This window comes from Dunckerocampus dactyliophorus, chromosome 5 (assembly GCF_027744805.1).
Source record: "Dunckerocampus dactyliophorus isolate RoL2022-P2 chromosome 5, RoL_Ddac_1.1, whole genome shotgun sequence".
Taxonomy (NCBI): domain Eukaryota; kingdom Metazoa; phylum Chordata; class Actinopteri; order Syngnathiformes; family Syngnathidae; genus Dunckerocampus; species Dunckerocampus dactyliophorus.
The window spans coordinates 434,792-456,921 of record NC_072823.1 but is presented as its reverse complement, the minus strand read 5'-3'; the positions used below and the strand labels follow the sequence as shown (position 1 = coordinate 456,921).

The following is a 22,130-nucleotide window of genomic DNA, read 5'->3' as shown; positions in this document are numbered from 1 at the left end:
CGCTTTAGGGGAACTAACTTCACCACGGTACACCGTGGACATGCATGGTGGTGTTGCCTTTTCTTCTTCTTGCGGGAGTCAAGTGGCAAGCAGCTTTGAGGCGCATTACCGCACCTCCCGTGTTGGAGTGGCCCAGATCTACCAATGTGATACGGAAACCGGATTGGCCCGATCGCGTGGCAGAAGACGATATTATCTGATCTTGAAAATACAGCGTATTGGCAGCCAACCCGATCCTGAAGATCAGATTGGGACATCCCTACATTATATTTAGGGGTGCGTGATAATTATATGAGGAAATTAGTATAAATAATCATTAAAAAATGCAGCAATGAGGAGATATTACCCGTACTGTGCAGGTGAGCAAATCAAGTGCTCCTTTTTTCTTCTGCCTGGCGACGTTATCAGCCACCCGAAACACCAGCGCCGCTGCGTTTGAAAAGTGCAAAAGGTTTGCCTGAGAGCTCCATGGCGTCACACCCCCACCGCGTAGCATGTGCCCGAATCCAGTGCACCTTGCTGGGCCACGGCAGGTGGCTCCTCCCCCTCTATACTCTGGTTCTCTGGTAGTAGTGATGTCATCATATTTCATGAGTTGTTCCAGTCCTTCTTACCTCCACGTGTGCACTAACTACACTTACGTCTACATTTGAAAAAGCAGCTATAAAAAAGGTATTGGTATCATATGGGTTTGAGAAGCAGAAAGTTATCGTATCAGTTTGAGAAAAAGATACGGTGCGTTCGTAATTCTATTGAATTATGATGATGATTTGGCTGATGGAGTCACATGCCGACTCTCACCTCCTTCCTCCAAGAGTTGGTCTGCACCACGTCCTCTTGGACAGGGTTCTCCTCCTTTCCCTCTTTTGTGTGTCCCTGCCCGCCTCCGCCGACGGAGGAGCGGCTTTCCAGCGAGCCGTCGATGCCGTTGGTGGTGCCTAAACTGGAGTCCAACTCTTTCTGTCTTTCAATGGCCTCCTGCATCCTCTTCTGCCGGCGCTCCTCCCTCTTGGCCAAGCGCTCCAGCAGGGCTTGGTCGTCGGCGGCGGCTGCGATGCTGATGCTGATGCTGATGCTGGAGGTCTCGCTCTCCGTCACGCTGGAAGGACGGCTTGTTTGTCAGATAGGGCGAAAGCTTTCCACGTTCAGATTTCACCTTTCCTACTTGTTAACGGTGATCACATCGCCGCTTCCGGACTCTTCCAGTTCCCTTATCTTCTTCCTCTCCTCCCTCGCACGTCTCCTTTGCTCCCGAGCCGCCTCTTCATCATCGTCATTTGTGTAGCCCATCCTGAGAAGTTACACACACTTCAAGTTTGGTTTTACTTTGTTATCCTCCACACCAGGGGAGCCCAACGTGTGGCATTAAATGTCATGTGACAAGAAAACAGCAAAATCAGCAGTAAGATTAAAGTCAAAATATAAAGACAAAAAAGTTGTGGTCTAATGATGATATAGTCCTAACAAGACTTTTATCCTAAAAGACTGATCCGCTCGAACGAGCTTGACTTGCTTTGCCCAGGTGACAGCAGCGCTTTCTCCAAGCCCCTCCCCCAAAACGATGTTTTCCTCAGCACACTGCAACGAGCTGGGAGGGTCGGTGGTGTAGCTCCTGTTTACACTTTTTTGCAGTGTTGCCCGTCATCCGCAATCCTGACGTGAGGCGTGAACATGTGTTCGAAAGATATAAAAAGAGGTAAAAAGAGGCAGATAACAATGCATGTAATGGAAGACAACCCAACAAGGCTTGCATCATGTGAGCTGCACATAAAGCACATTGTTATCATTATTTTTATTAACAACATTAATGCCCAAGAACTACCTTACTGGGGTAGTGATCTACCTGCTGCACAGATCACTGCTACACCTGGAGGACAGCGGGAGCGCTGTGAGGGTCATGTTTTTTGACTTCTCCAGTGCCTTCAACACCATCCAGCCGGCACTACTCAGAGTGAAGATGGAGAGTGTGGGAGTAGACCAACACCTGACTGCATGGGTTATAGACTACCTCACCAACAGACCACAGTATGTGAGGCTCCGTCACTGTGTGTCTGACATGGTACTCTGCAGCACAGGTGCCCCTCAGGGTACGGTGCTCTCCCCTTTCCTCTTCACCCTCTACACCTCGGACTTCACACACAACTCCACACAGTGTCACATCCAGAAGTTCTCCGATGACACAGCCATTGTTGGTTGTGTTTCAGAGGGGAATGATCTGGAATACAGGACGGTCATCAGGGACTTTGTCAGCTGGAGTGAGCTTAACCAGCTGCAACTCAACACCAGCAAGACAAAGGAGATGATCATTAACTTCCAGAGGAAAACATCTCACTTTACACCGGTGAACATCCAGGGAGCGGACATAGAGTTGGTAGACAGCTACAAATTCCTGGGTGTTCATCTTAACAACAAACTGGACTGGTCCGTCAACACCCACGCCCTCTACAAGAAGGGCCAGAGTCGCCTCCACCTGCTGAGGAGACTGAGGTCCTTTGGTGTGTGCAGGACTCTTTTACGGACCTTTTATGACTCTGTGGTGGCCTCAGCCATCTTCTATGCTGTGGGCTGCTGGAGAGGGGGCAGCACGGACAGGGACAGGAGCAGGATCAATAGGCTGATCAGGAGAGCGAGCTCTGTCCTGGACGGTCCTCTGGACTCCGTGGAGGAAGTGGGGGAGAGAAGGATGTTGGCTAAGCTGACATCCATCATGGACAACACCTCTCACCCGCTACATGACACTGTGGGTTCCCTTAGCAGCTCCTTCAGCAGCAGACTGTTACACCCACGGTGTAAGAAGGAGAGGTTCCGCAGGTCCTTCATACCGACCGCTGTCAGGCTCTACAACACCTGAACCACCTGAACCATGTTGTAGTCACTATGTATTCTTTACTTGTGTATCTTGCTTGCTGCTGTAACAAGTGAATTTCCCCGCTGTGGGATAAATAAAGTACTACTACTACTACTACTAGTGACACTTGTATTCATTAGCTGCCTCTTTTTACCTGTTTTTATATCTTTAGACAGCACAGGAAAGACGTGTGTTCATGTCTCACATAGGGATTATGGATGATGGGCAACATTCCAAAAAAAGAGCACTTTCCCTTTAAAGTGCCAGCCATGGCAGCCATGCCAGCCATCCAATGAAATGAAAATATTAAGAGAAAAAAGTTGCATTCTAACCAGAATGAACTTGTAACATGATGAGGAAAACTATGTCATTTCAGTAGCATGAAGTTGAAATGTAAAAGTTCAAACATGGAAACAAAATAAAGTTGTAATGTTTGGAAAACTGGGCTGGGGAAAAAGTTAGAATGTTACGACAATCAAGTCTGAATATTATGAGAAGAAAGTTCACAAAGATTATTTAAGAAGAATATTTGAAAAGACAGTTAAAAATGAAAGAAAACCAACAGCAAACGTGAAAAAAGATGCAAGAGTGAAGTTGCCATGAATAATATGTCATTTCAGAGAACTTGTTAGCATATCTACTGTACGTGTGCTGCTTTACGAAACATCAACCTCTGTGGCCCTCGCTGGAGGAAGAGCTTTGGACACGTGCGTTCTACGCCAGCGTTTGCGGTGCGGAGCACGACTCACTTCTCAGCGTCAAGGCGCATCTGCTCCCTCCTCTGTCTCCTCAGTTCCATGCGGCGGTCAAAGTCGTCATCCATGACGCCCAAAAGATTTGTTTTCGCTCTGGGAGACAAAATAACAGCTGTCAAAAGTCGACTTTAGTTGGAAATCACACAAAAATACTGCATGTGGGGTGACAGGTCAGCATAGTGTGCAACACCTCATTTGGGGGGTGTTCCGGGTACTTTGGCATTCCATAACAGGCGTGTTCTGTTCACTGACTTTATTCCCATAATATCATGACTTTACAGTATTCCCATAATATTATGACTTTATTCCCATAATATCATGACTTTATTCCCATCATATTATGACTTTATTCCCATAATATCATGACTTTATTCCCATATTATCATGACTTTATTCCCATATCATGACTTTATTCCCATAATATCATGACTTTATTCCCATCATATTATGACTTTATTCACATAATATCATGACTTTATTCCCATAATATCATGACTTTATTCCCATCATATTATGACTTTATTCACATAATATCATGACTTTATTCCCATATCATGACTTTATTCCCATAATATCATGACTTTATTCACATAATATTATGACTTTATTCCCATATCATGACTTTATTCCCATAATATTATGACTTTATTCCCATAATATCATGACTTTATTCCCATATTATCATGACTTTATTCCCATATCATGACTTTATTCCCATAATATCATGACTTTATTCCCATCATATTATGACTTTATTCACATAATATCATGACTTTATTCCCATATCATTACTTTATTCCCATAATATCATGACTTTATTCCCATCATATTATGACTTTATTCACATAATATCATGACTTTATTCCCATAATATCATGACTTTATTCCCATCATATTATGACTTTATTCACATAATATCATGACTTTATTCCCATATCATGACTTTATTCCCATAATATCATGACTTTATTCACATAATATCATGACTTTATTCCCATATCATGACTTTATTCCCATAATATTATGACTTTATTCCCATAATATCATGACTTTATTCCCATCATATTTTGACTTTATTCCCATAATATCATGACTTTATTCCCATCATATTATGACTTTATTCCCATAATATCATGACTTTATTCCCATATCATGACTTTATTCCCATAATATCATGACTTTATTCACATAATATCATGACTTTATTCCCATATCATGACTTTATTCCCATAATATTATGACTTTATTCCCATAATATCATGACTTTATTCCCATCATATTATGACTTTATTCCCATAATATCATGACTTTATTCCCATCATATTATGACTTTATTCCCATAATATCATGACTTTATTCCCATATCATGACTTTATTCCCATAATATCATGACTTTATTCACATAATATCATGACTTTATTCCCATATCATGACTTTATTCCCATAATATTATAACTTTATTCCCATAATATCATTACTTTATTCCCATAATATCATGACTTTATTCCCATAGTATCACCACTTTATTCTCATAATGTTTTGACTTTATTTCCATAATATGTTTTTCTTTAAAATAAGATTTTATTCCACTAAAATGATTTTTTACTACTACTTTATGCTAATAAAGTTATGCCTTTTTCTCATTAGATGACAGCTTTTTTCTCTTAATATTTGGACAATTTTTGCTGTTTTTGTTTTGTGTTGTTTTTTAATTTGAGAGAAGCAAACAGCCCCCGGGCGGTACTTTGGACACCCCTGCTGTGCAATGTAAATTGTCCACAGGTGTGAGCGTGAAGTCAGCTGGGATAGGCTCCAGCTTACCCACAGAAAATGACCAGATGGCTGGAAATGAATATGTATGAAAAAGATGATGTGAAATGAGCCCAAAATGGCTCCACAACATCCTTCTCAATGTTGGTGAGAGCAGCTTTGTGTCCGACTGTGAATGGCAGTTGGAATATGAAGACGAGTTGACAGAAGAACGCGTGTGGTCCAGACAGAGTAAAAGCCGTGACTATGAGAAAAGGCAAGTAGCGTAGCAGCAGCCCGCCTTCTCTTCATCAGTCATCAGGCAGTCTGCTTTCTGTCTGCATCCTTGCGCCGCACAAACAATTCCTGCTGCTGCTTTTAACCACTTCAAATACCACAAAAGGCAAAGCTGATCCTTCTCCCTCCTCCTCCTCCTCCTCCTCCTCCTCCATTTCCCAAGTGTCACAGTACATGGAAGGTTCTTTCACGCATGTCCAAATGCAGCGTGTGATGAGACACGTGCCAGTCATCAATGAGTCGTTCGTGACATTTTACTGAATCAAATCCACTCTCATGTCCCCTTCCTGCCCGAGCTCCATCAAAGACTAGACTGTCACTGACTCATGGGTACTTCGCTTTTCACTGAATCGTTGGTGCTTGATGACGACTGGACTTTCATTGACTCAGGGGGACGAGGAGTTGCACGAGGTTGACTCACAAGTACTTAATGAAGATTTGAGATTGACTGACTCACGGGTGCTCAACGATGACTCGGTTTTGGGGATTCTCGGGTTCTCGACAAAGATTTGGGTTTCGCTGACTCACAGGTGCTCGACAAAGACTCAAGTTTTAATGACTCAAGGGTGCTCGATGATGACTCGAGTTTCACAGACTTTCAGGTGTTTGACAAAGATTTGGGTTTCACTGACTCACGGGTGCGCAACAAAGACTTTAGGTTCAGTGACTCGCAGGTGCTTGACAAAGATTTGGGTTTCACTGACTCATAGTGCCTGATGAAGACTTGAGTTGCACTGACTCACGGGTCCTCAACCAAGACTCGATTTACATGACTCATAGGTGCTCAAAAATGACCAAAGTTTCAGTGACTCACAGGTGCTAGACAAAGATTCGGGTCTCACCGACTCATGGTGCCCAATGAAGACTCACGGGTGCTCAACAAACATGCAAGTTCCATCAACTTCACGGGTACTCGACAAAGACTCAAGTTTCATTGACTCACAGGTGATCGACATGCATTCAAGTTTGACTGACTGACTAGACAAAGACTCGAGTTGCACTGACTCCTGACTCCTGTGTGTTGGCGAACACGATTCACTTCAGTGAGTGACTTGTACGAATTGGAGTCACTTCCCATCACTACAGCGAATATACTGCAGCTTTTTCTATCACCTGCTGCTTCTTACCTTTCTACTTGATCAATAACGAGTCATCCGCCATGTGTGCGTCCTCAGAGAACGCAACAAATTCCGCCTCGCCGAGAGGATGAAGGAATATGAAAGCAAAACAAAGAGTGAAATGAAAATAAGCCCTGGGAGTTATTTGATGATGTGATCTCCTGCATGTGTGATGACAGGAGAGTCAGGCCAGAATGGGACCCGAGTCGTGCAACACGAGCGCATTTTGTACAAACTAACTCATTCCTTCCCTCGACACACACCCGGATAGAAGATTCACCAGAAAAAAGTGGTCATAGAAGATGAGTGGTCTTATATTTGGGATGGAGAGATCTACTGTAGACCCCAAAATAGACCAGCACATTTCTCCTAGAAAAGAGAAAGTGAAAAAGACGGGTGGTCTGATGTTTGGGGTCTAGTGTAGTTGTAGTTACACATGCAAACCAACAGGTGCGACCCCTCCCCTGAGCGAGTCAGAGCTTTTCTTCCTGCCACTCACACCAGTGACTTGGAGGGACTTGAATGAGGATGCCCACTTCATCTCATTTCCCCCAAGGTGGAAACCGAAAAAAGATGGGGTCTTATACTTGGGGGGGGGGGGGGGGGGGTTGGAGACATTTATAAATGCAAACCAGCAGGTGGCGTCAAATGCCTTCTCTGCAGAGCTTTTCTTCCTGTCACTCACACACACACGCTGCAGCCTTATTGCAATCTCCCAACTATTTCACTGCTATTGAAAACATGATTAAGAAGAAAAAAAGATGTATTTTCTCTTCCATTTTGTCTCCAAAGCTATCCCGGTCTTATCACGAAGATTTGTCTCGTCTTCGGGTCGATACGGTATATGATATCACTTCCTCGTGAATCAGTAGTGTTCCCACGCCGGCACACAACAATATCATAGAAAGTTAAAGTGACAGAAGGCTGTTTTTGCTGAGGGGGATGATACAAGGCATCAAGTGAGCGACCTTCAGGCTGAGAGTTCCCAGACTTGTCACGGCCGTGATCCTCTGCCGCTTGTGTTGGCGATGCTCCAGCAGCCGCTTTGGATTTCCAACATTTAACAAGTCATCAGTGTGTCTTGCCGCGCACACGCAAACGCACACACGCTGCACAATCCACCTCTATCGCTACGCCCCAGCAACTTTGGATGAGTCCTGTCTGGGCCTCCTGCATGCGCGCATGTGACGGCCTTCATCCAGTTAGTGGGTGTTATTTCCTGCTTTCATGTCATCAAAAACTACAGCAATAATCCCTTCTCATCCATTTTACAAGAGGAAAAATAACGTTTATAACGTAATTTAGTAGCATCAAGGTGAAATACATGTGAAAAAAGGTATGCTTTTTTCTACAAACAAACAAAAGAAAACAACAAAAAAGTGGTACACTTTGGAAAATTAGGTTGCAGAAAAAGTTCTAATGTTACGAGAGCAAAGTCCAAATAGTATGGGAATAAAGTCGTAATCACAATAAGAACATTTACAAGAAGAAACTTTTCATAGTTTTTACTTTTTCAATGAAAAAAACAACAACGGAAAAAACAGTAGTCGTAATTGATAAGAATAAAGTCGTGTTCTACGGAGAAAAAAGTGAACATTTCATGAGAATAAACTCGTTTTATTATGAGGAAAAATAACATCATTTTAGGAGCATAGAGTTGATACATTGAAATGTAAAAATATGTTGGCTTTGCATTTTATTTTTTTTTACATTTGGAATGTTGTAAGAAACAAACAAAACAAATAAAGTTGTACTTTTTGGAGAATTAGGTTGTGGAAAAACTTATAATCTTATGAGAATAAAGTCAAATATTATTATCATCCATCCATTTTCTATACCGCTTCATCCTCATTAGGGTTCGCAGGGGCATGCTGGAGCCTATCCCAGCTGACTTGGGGCGACAGGCGGGGTGCACCCTGGACTGGTGTCCAGCCAATGGCAGGGCACATATAGACAACCACTCCCATTCATACCTATGGACCATTTAGAGTCTCCAATGAAGCTAACATGCATGTTTTTGGAATGTGGGAGGAAACCCCCCCCACACACGGGGAGAACATGCAAACTCCACACAGAAATGCCCAAGGGAGAATCCAACCCAGGTCTTCCCATCTCCAGACTGTTACTGTGTTGGCCAACATGCTAACCACTAGACCACCGTGCGACCCTATATTATTATTATAAAAACAACTGAAAAAAAACTGCTGTAATTTTATGAGCCTAAACTTAAAATATGATTATTATTATTTTTTTATAAGAATAAAATTGACAAGAATGTCACGGTGTGGCTTACGCCAAAAAAGATTGGAACCCGTGATGCAGACTGACACAGCGCTAGTAAGAATACTATTTATTACACAAGGTAATAAATACAGTCGATACAAAAATAATTACAAAAGATAACTAAGGAACACAGGGCTTGAGCCAAAAACAACAAGGAACGAAAAACACTGCTAGGCAGGAAAAAGGCAACGACAAAAGGATAACTAAAGAACACAGGGCATGAGCCAAAAACTACAAGTAACGAAAAACTGTAACCTCAGGACTGTCCTCCCCAAATATTACCAGCATGTGAGCTTTCCCACAAGGGAAAATAACATCCTGGACCAAGTCTACAGCAACATGAAAGGTGCTTTGAAGGCTGTTCCAAGACCCCACTTTGGAAAGGCTGACCACATCTCCATATTCCTTTATCCAACATACAGACAACTTCTTAAAAAAGCTCCCCCTGTAAGTACAGCAGTTAAAGTGTGGAATGAAGAAACTGATCAAGTACTTCAGGACTGCTTTGGCTGCACAAACTGGGATGTGTTTAAAACTGCAGCGGGGAGGGAAGATTGTACTGTTGATTTGGATGAATATGCTTCTGCTGTTACTGGCTACATTAGCACATGCATAGAGACTGTTACCACCACCAAGTATTACAGGAAATACCCTAACCAAAAACAGTGGATGAACTGTGATGTAAGGGCTAAGCTACGTGCTCGTTCGACTGCATTTGTCATGGGCACCGCTGAGGACTACAAAAAGGCCAGATATGACCTGAGGAGGTCCATACGGGAGGCCAAAAGACAGTACAGACAGAAGCTGGAGGGCTACTATTCCACCTCAGACCCTCGGCGCATGTGGGCGGGGCTCCAGCACATCACAGACTATCGACAGCAGAGTAGCGTAGCCACGTCCAGCCATTCCACACTTCCAGATGAGCTGAACGAGTTCTATGCCCGCTTTGACACCCAAACTCCTGATGAGCAGAGAGGGTGGCTGAACCTGGGGAGCACACAGGACTCACCTCTCATGGTGACATCAGCTGATGTGCGCAGGGTTCTGAACAAAACAAACCCACGAAAAGCAGCAGGCCCAGACAACATCTCAGGACGTGCACTTCGGGTTTGCTCATCAGAGCTAGCTGATGTGCTTGCTGACATATTTAACCTGTCACTTGCACAAGCATCTGTACCGACCTGCTTTAAGTCCACCACCATAGTGCCCGTACCCAAGAAGAGCAACGTGACCTGCTTGAATGACTATCGCCCTATAGCACTCACTCCTATTGTTATGAAGTGCTTTGAAAGAATAGTCATGACCCACATCAAAAAGAGCATCCCGGCGGCAACTGTGGACCCTCTACAGTTTGCATATCGCCAGAACCGGTCCACGGATGATGCAGTCAACACTGCCATCCACACAGCCCTTTCTCACCTATAGGGCCAGGACACATACGTCAGAATGCTATTTATAGACTATAGCTCTGCTTTTAATACAGTCTGCCCCCACAAACTCACAAATAAGCTCCTCACACTTGGCCTGTCTCCCTCCCTCTGTAACTGGGTGTTTAACTTTCTCACAGGCAGACCCCAGTCAGTCAGAGTCCACAACCGCACATCCAGCTCAAGAATTGTGAGGACTGGGACCCCACAGGGGTGTGTGCTGAGTCCACTCCTCTACACGCTCTTCACCTACGATTGCGTGGCCTCCCAGAACAACACCAGCATCATTAAATTTGCGGATGACACTACAGTCATCGGACTGATCACTGGTGGTGTTGAAACATCATACAGAAGAGAGGTGGCGGACCTCATAGCTTGGTGTCGTGATAACAATCTCCTTCTCAATACAGATAAGACTAAAGAGATGATCATCGACCCAAGAACAAGGGAAAAGGAGCCGCATAGACCCCTGTTTATTGATGAGACTGAGGTGGAGAGGGTGAAAACCTTCAAGTTCCTTGGCACACACATCAGCGAGGACCTCACCTGGTCTCACAACACCCAACAAATTATGAAGAAGTCCCAAAGGAGGCTGTACTTCCTGAGAAGACTGAGGAAATTTGGCATGTCCACCACAATCCTGAGTTGCTTCTACAGATGCACTATCGAAAGTGTCCTTACCGCCTCCATCACTGTTTGGTACGGTAACTGTACAACACGTGATAGGAAGGCACTCCAGCGGGTGATCAAGACCTCACAGAACATTGTTGGGGCAGCCCTCCCCTCACTGCAAGACATTTATAAAACTAGAGTCCTACGCAGAACACACAACCTCATCAAGGACAGCACACATCCACAACACTCATTATTCACACTCCTACCGTCAGGCAGACGCTACAGGAGTTTGAAGTCCAGGACCACAAGGCTGGCAAACAGCTTTTACCCACAGGCCATCAGGCTCCTCAACGAAGCACTCGCACACGCCGCACGCAACACACGCACACACTCATAGCACTTTATTTATTTATTTATTTATTTATTTGTATTATTTGCTTGTATTAATGTCTCTTCTGTTGTTGTTGCTTAATTTATTGGTATATATGTTTATGTGTTTATGTTTCTTATGTTCTTATTCTTTCTTGTGTTTCCTTTCTTTTCTTGGGAGAATGAACAGAATAAGATTTTCATTGCATGGTATAACTGCTGTTTTACCATGCACATGACAATAAAACTCTTGAACTTGAAAACTCTTGAACTTGATATATGGAGAGCAGCAGACTGATCGCAGGTGTTCCTAATTTCTCATCAGAGCAGCCATGACACTGCAGGGACAAAGCAGAGGCGGCAGCAGAGTGCAAAATCAACACAGAACATGACAAAGAACAGAGTTACTTAGGAAATTTAAAAAACAACAACAGCAGAAATGGAAAACACAGCAGTAATTTTATGAAAATAAAGTCAAAATATTAACAGAATAAAGTTGTGTACTAATGAGAAAATTGTACGAAAATAAACTTGTTCTATTATTATGAAAAGTATTTTCATTTTAGTAGCATAAAAGTGAAATACAAGTGTTGTTTGTGTACACCACTGTAGGGTCAGCTGGCAATGAGATGATACTGGAAGTTTACTCATTCCAGTACATTAAAAGTACGTCGCCTCTCTTGCTTGTGTCACAAACACCTCCCATGCCGGCGCCATTAATAATCCCCAAAGTCGCATTGACGTGAAATCTCTCACCCAGCTGTACAAAACGCCTGCTGTGACCGTAGTGTGCTTCGTTTTGGTCCACACATGCAGGAGCCTGACCAGCACGTGTTTGTCCAATAGGAGCAAGATTGGTTGAAAAACATGCAAAATGCTAGCAGGGACACGGGCGGGAGTTGACACTTGTTGAGAATTGGTCTAATGAAATAAAGCTTTGAGGATACGTGTGTTCCACGTGTGCTAGCATGTCCTCCAAAGCAAAGCCACCACACACCAAAGAAGGCACCAATGATGTCTTTTAAAGTCTCATTTCTTTGCCATCAACCAGACATCGGGTTTGCCAAATGTGCGACGTCATCTGCCTTGAAAAGTGCAAGACTTTGACGAGATGTGAAAGTGCAGTAGAGTACGTGTGGTGCGTGTACTTGGAGGTTGAAGGATGGAGTTATGGATGAGGAGTAGCCAGAGAAGCGTTTACAATCCATCCGTCCTCGGCATGACCAAACATGGTCGCCTGTGAAAAAGATCCCTGACCAGGAGATCAAATGCTAACAGTTTACATGCCACGACATCCTGCTGCCGTTCAAATGTTTGTGTACAGTTTTGCGTTTGCTATTTTTGCATCTGGGGAACTTTCCCCCTTTCCTCTTCATTTCCACGTGAAACACTAGCGAGCGTCCTCATAAAAGATGAGCGAAGCCACATGTGAGTGTCAAGACGACACGTAGCTGCGGCACACCCCATCATTATCATCATCATCATCATCATCATCTGGCCTCCTTTTAAGGAAGCGAGCACGCAGCCTCGTTGTGAGCCGACAGTCTCCCGCTTTGGCAAAGTACCGGGCCGAGCGTGGGGAGCACAAACGTAAACTCCTGCAAATGTCTGCCGCCGCACAACCTGACGATCCTAAAAATAACTTCACATTGCCATCACTCAACATTCCAGACCTCACTTCTCTTAAGTCATGACCCCCCCGGGGGACAGGCTTTGAAATACTATTGATAATCGGTCATTTTTTCCCTCTATTTATCTCTACCAGCATCGTGAAAATGACACAAGCAGACCTGCCGACCTTGAAGGCGTTTTATAAGTATGGTGCCTCTCATGCGCTCATGAAGCGCACGTTCCAGCAAGAAAAACACTTCAGGCATCAAATGCAAATGTTAGTCAAAGACAACACAACTCAACACTTGATGCACTTTTTAAATGAAACTTTTTATGATTAAGGAGAAAACATCCAAAGCTAGGGCCATGTAGATTTGGATTGTTTTCTTTAATAAAAAGTTTCATTTAAAAAGTGCATTTTGTGTTGAGTCGTGTTGTCATTGACTAATATTTACATTTGCTTGATGATCTGAAACATTTCAGAGTGACAAACATGCAAAAAAAGAAGAAATCAGGAAGAGGCAAAGACTTTTTCACACCCCTGCTTACACAAAAACATGGGGGTTTAGTTTGAAGAGAGATGCTCAAGGAAGCCAAAGGCATCAACTCCCCCTGGTCATAAACACAGCTTTCTGCTTGGTGTGACGGCCTCCTTTGCCGTCATTACCATAAAAGGAATGGAGGCGTGGCATGTCCTCCACTGGAGCATAACTCATCTACAGCCTCTCCTTTTCTGTTTTAAATGTCAGTATTACATCCAGTATGCTGCGTTACATACAGTAGATACCACAACTCATTCATTTATATCAATGAATAAACTGTCTTTTTGTTGTAAATGATTGTTATCATCAGTAAGATGGTCAATAAAAACAAAGAATATGAGTGAAAAGTACAAGGTTCATTGATTACGCAGGGGTCAGCCTTGTACAGCGTCCCAAATACAGGCGCCATCCATCAAGAAATCAATTAGAATATTTTTGAAAAGATCATTTCTTTCAGTAGTTCAACTCAAAAAGTGAAACTCCTAAAGTTCACCACGTCTTCATGTATGTCTTTAATTATTTGGATTTTCACATCATACAAACACAAATGTAGGATCTCATTAGATGTGAAAAACTGTCCAAAAAAGGTGAATATTGTAAACGACCGGTTCCTACCCAAATCTGCGGGTGTTTTTTTGTTAATTGCCTCACAGCAGATTCTAAAAATATAACTTAGCAAGATATCAGCAACAGTGAAAAAAGTAGCAGTCATTTGACAAAAGTCAAGTCCAAATATTAAGAGAAAAAAGTTGTGTTTTAACGAGAAAGAGTTGTTATTTTACCAGGGCGATGTCATCATATTATGAGGGGGAAATCATGTCATTTTACAAGCAGAAAGGAGAACTATTAAAGAAAAAAGATGTTGAAATGTGCACTTTTTTAGGGGAATGTTGTCCATCATCCACAATCCTTACGTGAGACATGAACACACTCATCTTTCTCTTTTGTGTGCCTTCTAAAGATATAAAAACAGATACAAAGAGGCAGCTCATTAATAGACGTAATGGGACACACCTATTCCGCTTCCAAAAGCCCGCTATCAAAACTCCTTCGTTCCCAAACCTTTAATTGGTGTCTCAGTCGGAACTGAACTCCTGAAATGAAATGACTTCTGCCCCACGCTTTCATTTGCTGACATGCGCCTGCATCCACAAATCATTCTTGAGATGAAGACAGACTTACCTGACAGGCAGAAGTCGGCTGTTTGCAGCTTGAAAACAGGAGCAGAGAGCAAGCAGAGGCTTTTATGTCCAACGTGGAGCCCCGCCTGCCTCAGAGCATTCCTGCCTGCGTCCTTTTACGCACTTCATCTCAGTCCCCCTCAATGCTACTCTGCTTTTGTAGAACACGTATGACTGAGCTGGATGGAAGTTGGGAACAATCACAGCACAAGTCTGACTTTTTCATCCGACATCTTTATTTCTGTCCCAAAAAGCTAACATTTAGTCTGGGATTCTACTTGACATCAGTGACAAAGCTAACAGTGACGCCTGCTTTTTACAACAAGTGTTGACATATCAAGTCTTCATGGCACAGCTGCCGTTTCTTGGAGTGCATCAACTGTACGGCCGCTATCTCTTCAATTGCCGCGCTTCACTTTTTCTATATTTCCTACTCAGTTGTGGAGAACATGTTTGTTTGAATGCCTCGTTAGCCAGCGTCCATGACACAAGTTCAAAGCAAGCAGCAGAAGTTTAAAGCAGGGGTGTCTAAACCTTTTCCTCGAGCGGGGGCCACATGGTGAAAAATCAAAGGAGGCAAAGCTGCCCCTTTCATATTTTGTAAAAAACAAAAAAATGCATCTCAGCTTTGCCACAAAGGTGACAAAGCCTATTGTCAGTATTATCACTCTTCACTCTTTCCCCCCCATTTTTGCTGTTTTTTTTTTTAATTTTCCAAATATTTAATACTTTTTGTAATATGACTTTATTCCCAGAATATTTGGACTTTTTTCCCAGCCTCATAAAAAAATACAACTTTATTTTGGATTGTTTGTTTGTCATAATATTACAACATTTACAAAATAACATTGTTCTTTAATATTGCAACTCCATCCATCCATCCATTTTCTATACCGCTTCTCCTCTTTAGGGTCGCGGGGGCATGCTGGAGCCTATTCCAGCTGACTTGGGGCAACAGGCGGGGTACACCCTGGACTGGTGTCCAGCCAATGGCAGGGCACATATAGACAAACACTCACATTCATACCTATGGACCATTTAGAGTCTCCAATGAAGCTAACATGCATGTTTTTGGGATGTGGGAGGAAACCCCCCCCCCCCACACACACGGGGAGAACATGCAAACTCCACACAGAAATGCCCAAGGGAGAATCCAACCCAGGTCTTCCTGATCTCCAGACTGTTACTGTGTTGGCCAACATGCTAACCACTAGACCACCGTGCAGCCCTATTGCAACTCTATGCTACTAAAATAACATATTTCTCTTCATAATTACACACATTTTTCTTGTAAAGTTGCAACTTTTTTTCGTGTTAACATATGATTTTTTTCTCATAAAGTTACCTCTATTTTTTCCAGTGAGACATAATCCCTCCAGCGTGTCCTCGGTCTGCCCCGGGGCTTCTAATGCCCGGAACACCTCACCAGGGAGGTGTCCAGACTAGATGCCAGAGCCCCCTCAACTGGCTCCTCTCCATGTCAAGGAGCAGCGGCTCTACTCTGAGCCCCTCCCCCTATCTCTTAGGGGGAGTCCAGCTACCCTACGGAGAAAACTCATTTCAGCCGCTTGTATCCACCATCTCCTTCTTTCGGTCACGACCCAAAGCTCATGACCATAGGTGAGGGTGGGAACATAGGTGGGGGGTAAAGTGGCTCAGCTCTCTCTTCACCACGACGGTCCGGTACAGCAACCTCATTACTGCAGACGTTGCACCGATCCGCCTGTCGACCTCACGTTCCAACCTTTCCTCACTGGTGAACAAGACCCCGAGATAATTGAACCCCCCCACCTGGGGCAGGACTTCATTCCCAACCCCCCCTTTTCCCACTGAGAACCATGGCCTCACATTTGGAGGTGCTGAGTCTCATCCCAGAAGCTTCACACTCAGATGCAAACCCCCCCAGGAAACGCTGAAGGTCACAGCCCCATGAGGCCATCAGGACCACATCACCTGCAGATAGCAGAGATGAGATCCTAAGGCCCCCGAACTGGACTCCCTTGACGCCTTGGCTGCACCTAGAAATTGTGTCCATGAAAAGGATGAACAGAACGGGTGACAAAGGGCAGCCTTGGCGGAGGCCAACGTTCACCAGGAACAGGCTGGACTTCCTGCTGGCAATGCCAACCAGGCTCCTGCTCCGGTTCTACAAGGACCCAATGGCACGTAGCAGCGCCACCAGTCCCGTACTCCCTTTTTTTTTTTAGTTTTCTTGTTAAGTTCTATTTTTAGAATGTGCTACGTGCCAATAAAAATAATAATAAAATGAAAAGAACGTCTTTTTTCTTTAATATTTCAACTTTATGCTAGTAAAATGACGTTATTTTTCCTCATAAAATTACCACATTATTCTCGTCAAATTGCATCTTTCTTGTTTAGAATTAGAATTTTTTTCTCTTAATATTTTGATGTTATTCTTGTAAAATTACATTTTTACTGTTTTTTTTTTAACTTCTCTTGTTAAAATATATTCTTAGAATGTGCCGCGGGCCAAACAAAAACAAAAACAAAAAAACAGCCGCACGCCACAGATAGCCCCCGAGCCACATTTTGGACACCCCTGCTTTGAACACACAAAACACATTCACTGACAGCACAGCACTGCTGGAAGACAAAATGCGAAGATGCACCCCTGCCTTGAAGCATTTTCCAACAAATAAGTGCAATAAAAAGAGCAAAATGACCTCTGAAGGCAAACACAGTGGACAGCATAGAAAAGGAGAACAGCTCTGCTCTGAAATATGAAAAATAACACTCAAGTTCTGATGGAGGCCAGTTGAAATGATTATGATATTGGCATAAAATCAGAGATACGGGCTTTTCAGCTCCACACAGCAGTCATTCCCAGCACTTTCCTTTGGAACTCTCCCATCAATGTCAGCTTTACAGGTGCCACGTGTCCTCTGTGAGCAGTCGACGTTGTGAAAAGACGCCTACCGCAGTCACGGTATGGTATCATTACAGCCACCATTTTTTCCCCCTGGGGAGTCTGTTTGAGGTGTGGCGTTCATTTACTCCAGTGGGCTATTTGAGATTTCACAGGCAAGCAAACATGTTTGAAACTAATGAAAAGCCATTTGACTTCCTCATGCTGATTATCTGAGGCATAAAAGTATTTGTCAGTGTGACAACTCATTTTAAATGAAATCTAGTCCACTATATTTCTACAATGATTGACACTCTGGGGGAATAAAAGCAGTGCCACATTCAACATAAAAGAAATGCTTATGTAGTATATAAATCACATGCAGGCTTGGAGACAAACCAGTAGGGACAGATATGTCCGTGGACACAGTAGCAGGTCAGACACCTTTACAGTAAGCACACATTAAGACTGTTAGGAGGTCTCCAGTGGTGACACTAAAGTAACTTTCCAAGGTCTTACATGCATTTCAAGTGGTGGCCTTGGCTTTTCCCTGATCCTCCACCTTTCGAATGGCTGCCTGGATCTTCTCCTGGTCTCCCAGCAGCCGGCGAGCCTTCACGGGCCGCAGCTCTTTGTCCAGTTCCAGCAGCACCGGAATCCCTGTGGGTAATGTCACGCCGGCGATATCCTCATCCGATATTCCTGGTGTCATCGTATAAAGAGAGGAATAGAAACAAAGTCTTTAGTAACCTTGCAACGTTAACTGTCATACAAGTGTAAAAATAAGTAAACACCTTACAACGCAGTCTGGACTTCTGTGACGATTGACACAAAGGCATCATTTCCAGCGTCTAGTGCCACAGGTGTCTCATTTTAGCTCTCGCAAGTGTAAAAGGAAGTTCACCACTGTCTACAGTTAAATCACCCATAGACAGCGCTCTGGTTTGGCTGTTGTTTTCACCTCTAAACAATTCAGTGCTATTTATTGGTTGTATCATCAGTAGGACACACCTGGGCAACAAAACACACCTGTCAGTCACATGTTCCTGTACTTAGGTACATTTTTGGCTTGGTACTTTGTCCTTCTTCCCCACTCCATTTCAAACCCATTCTTAAGTTAAGCATCATTAATAAATTGGAGGCTAACTAGTTAGCTTGCTATGCTTAAAGCGGCGTCTGTGTTGTGTCCCTGCAGAGATCTCGTAGCCTGCGTGTAAGAGTTGCACAACATGGCATGAACAAAGCCAGCAGCAATGCATAATGTGAGTTATGTCTCATTAGCGCTTATCATGTCTACTATGTTGGGTAATAAATTTGACTATGGGGTGTTGGTTCATGTCTATGGGCTCTAATAATGTTAAAAAACGTTTTTAGAAGGTCGCAAACAGGTTTTCGATAACTAATTGCGAAAATATTCCATTTATTAATACTCATCACATCATCGGGCCAAGAACCAATTAACCGCCATAAACGAGGGGCGACTGCACTAAATGTCATGACATCATGACAACCGAACCAGAAGTACAGTGCAAACTGTGGCTAGGAATGGTTCACTCGCTGACACCACGGCAATGGGAGCTTTAGGGCAGCTTCTTCTGCGGCATGGGCGTCCCCGTGGTCTTTCAGGGCACCGTTGTGCCGATGCTGGCGTTTCAGGTGATAAAAAGTCAAAATTATGAGATACAAACTGCACGTGACAGAGGCGGCACAGGCGGATATCTCATCATTTTGACTTTTTAATCTCAGAATTTCAACTTTTTATCTCATAATTTTTTTATAGTTATAGCCAGTCATACATGAAAAATGGGTGTGTTCAAACAAAAGGTGCTACCTTCCAAGTTGTGCATCCAATCCAGATGTAAATATCTAAAAATAAAAGCTCTCTGCTCTCATATTCATCTTTTATTATACAAAAGGGACTAAATATTTTTAATATTCCCTCACATTTTTTTTGGAGAAAAGAAGTGGTCAAACACTTGCTTTTCAAGTTCCTGACAGGCTTCACTACACATTTTAAAATAAAGCCTCAGTTACAGATGTGAAAGGTCTAAGTTTTTATTTTTTTCTACAGTGAAAATGCTATCCTAGCATAATGTTTAAATGTCATTTTAGCACATTAGCATCACATAGCTATGCTAGTGTTGCTAAAGTTTGTGTCCTCTTGTCCCCCTCCTTCATATTTCTATGCTGTATGTGACACATGACATCTACTGTATTATGTTGGACAAGTGCAAAGTTACAGTGTGTGAAGTGTACAATAGCGCTTCTTGGAAACAAACACCCTGTGGGAGACAAACAACAGCTCATTATCATTGAAGTGACACACACACACACACACACACACGCACGCACGCACACACACACGCGCACACACACACACACCCCGTGTTCCCAGTAGGGCTTATTTCCATCCATCCATCCATTTTCTATACCGCTTCTCCTCTTTAGGGTCGCGGGGGCACGCTGGAGCCTATTCCAGCTGACTTGGGGCAAAAGGTGGGGTACACCCTGGACTGGTGTCCAGCCAATGGCAGGGCACATATAGACAAACACTCACATTCATACCTATGGACCATTTAGAGTCTCCAATGAAGCTAACATGCATGTTTTTGGAATGTGGGAGGAAACTGGAGTACCCAGAAAACCCCCCCACACACGGGGAGAACATCCAAACTCCACACAGAAATGCCCAAGGGAGAATCCAACCCAAGTCTTCCCATCTCCAGACTGTTAATGTGTTGGCCAACATGCTAACCACTAGACCACCGTGCAGCCCCGACTTATTTTCTAAACGGTCTAAATTCCAGCATCATAGCTGAATTTTGGACAACTCATAAATAAATGGAATAAAACACGGGATGGGAGCGCTTTTGTGCGTGTGCGTGAATGAAGTGTAAAGTAAATGAGCGGCCTGCAGCCTCCAAATCCAGTATGATGAAAGGTCAGTGTGGGTGCTGCAGCCGCAGGCAAGTGTAACATAAACTAGCTGGCCTTTTTGGACAGGTTCAACCTGCCGTTTCTGTCTCAGGCGCCATCATGGGACAGGCTGCTACTGGCTGAATGGCACAAAAGCAAGTGCTGAGTGGTTAAACATGTGCAGTGTACCTTCCAGGTGTTTGAGCAGGGCTCTGCAGCTGTTTCCATGGGCAGAAATGAGCACCGTCCTGCCTTTCTGTATCTCTGGCACCACTGTGCTGTCCCAATATGGTAGCAGCCTGTCCAAAACCTCCTTCAAGCTCTCGGCATGGGGCAGCTTCTCCTTGTCCACATCGCACGTGGTGTACCTGCGATCATTGTAGATTTCGTGGAAGTACGGGTGCGTTTCCTCTATAAGCGGTGGAGTGATGTCATAGCCCCTCCTCCACAACTTCACTTTCTCCTCGCCGTGCTGCAGTGCCATTTCCGCCCGGTTCAAGCCTATCAGGGCGCCGTAGTGGCGCTCGTTGAGCCTCCATGACTTGACCACGGGGATCCACTCCTGGCCCATGGCCTCCAGAACCAGCCAGGCTGTCTGGATGGAGCGGCTGAGGATGGAGGTGAAGACCATGTCGAACTTGTAGCCCATCTCTTTCAGGAGCCTGCCGCAGTCCCGGGCCTCCTTTACGCCATCCTCGCTCAGCTTCTGGTCCACCCAGCTGCAAAAACGGTTCTCCCGGTTCCATGCCCCCTCGCCATGCCTCAGCAGGAACAGTTTGTACGTGGACATCTGCTGCACCACAAACCTGCACATGAACAACCTATTTACAACTTATTTACAACTATATACAAATAAAATGTTTATTTCAAGCCACACAACAGAATATATATAAATAAATGTATCGTTATACATGTACGACATATACACAGAACATCATCAAAATACACATGTGAACAGAAGACAAGCTTATTCACACGCACCCCCTGAAGGCATGGGAAATGTGTCATGTAAGATGATATAACTTTGATAAGACATTTTCTATAGGAAATAATGACAATAAATCAGACATTAGCGGTAATTTGTTGTAGCTCGACGTGTCACAGCCAGTGGTCACAGCGCACCAGCGGGGACGGTGCAAGCTAAAGGTTAAAGGTTATCTCAGGCGATTTGGAAGTGAACGCTACTATAATTAGCATTGCACGTTCGAAAATGAAGCTACCTTCCATGTATTCATGTTATAACATGCAGTTACGTTTTCTTCCGTTACCATTGATTAATATCATAAATATGGCTACTGTCGCTAGCCCCTCCACTACATAAAAGGCGCCCCAAGCGTTTAAATAACAAACATTAATGGACGTCAGAAGCTTTATAGCGAACACCAAAATGCTGCATTAAGAGCGGATTGGGACTCACCCTACGTGGGTAAAGCCGGTCGGAATGTTACTGCAACGGTCACTTGTAATGTTGAAAATATTTGGCCAGCCATGAAAACGTCTGTGGGATTAATGGCGATTAACAGTTTTGGACCTCCAATCGGAATGGACGTCCT

General features: G+C 43.8%; 2 protein-coding genes across 7 annotated transcripts in view; both read right to left on the bottom strand.

The window, feature by feature from the left end:
* cald1b (caldesmon 1b) overlaps window positions 1–14,911 on the bottom strand; it is a 26,255-nt gene extending 11,344 nt beyond the window's left edge. For 2 of the 5 annotated variants that reach the window (XM_054775382.1, XM_054775384.1), the window contains exons 1-4: window positions 14,797–14,846; window positions 3,598–3,696; window positions 1,166–1,291; window positions 802–1,099 (exon numbers count right to left, since the gene is read on the bottom strand). In XM_054775382.1, the coding sequence (XP_054631357.1) occupies window positions 802–1,099; window positions 1,166–1,291; window positions 3,598–3,671 (498 nt within the window). In that variant the 5' untranslated portion in view covers window positions 3,672–3,696; window positions 14,797–14,846. Of the gene's footprint in view, window positions 1–801; window positions 1,100–1,165; window positions 1,292–3,597; window positions 3,697–11,689; window positions 11,777–14,796 lie in introns of those variants that run through there. The other 3 variants (XM_054775383.1, XM_054775380.1, XM_054775381.1) reach the window with 3 other exon arrangements.
* On the bottom strand, window positions 11,713–22,130 carry bpgm (2,3-bisphosphoglycerate mutase). Of its 2 annotated transcripts, XM_054775390.1 has the most exons (4): window positions 21,995–22,130; window positions 20,767–21,383; window positions 18,181–18,363; window positions 11,713–11,799 (listed from the first exon to the last, which is right to left on the bottom strand). In XM_054775390.1, the coding sequence occupies exons 2-3, from the start codon at window positions 21,365–21,367 to the stop codon at window positions 18,188–18,190; spliced, it is 777 nt and encodes a 258-aa protein (XP_054631365.1). In that variant the 5' UTR covers window positions 21,368–21,383; window positions 21,995–22,130; the 3' UTR covers window positions 11,713–11,799; window positions 18,181–18,187. The 2 variants fall into 2 exon arrangements, with proteins under 2 accessions (XP_054631365.1, XP_054631364.1); XM_054775389.1 differs by lacking the exon at window positions 11,713–11,799 and having other exon boundaries at window positions 15,010–18,363.

Coding starts and splice junctions, on each gene's coding strand:
- bpgm (XM_054775390.1), bottom strand. CDS start 21,367: ATGTCCACGTACAAACTGTTCCTGCTGAGGCATGGCGAGGGGGCATGG. Junction 18,364..20,766: donor CCTGCTCAAACACCTGGAAG/GTACACTGCACA, acceptor CGATGACACCAG/GAATATCGGATGAGGATATC.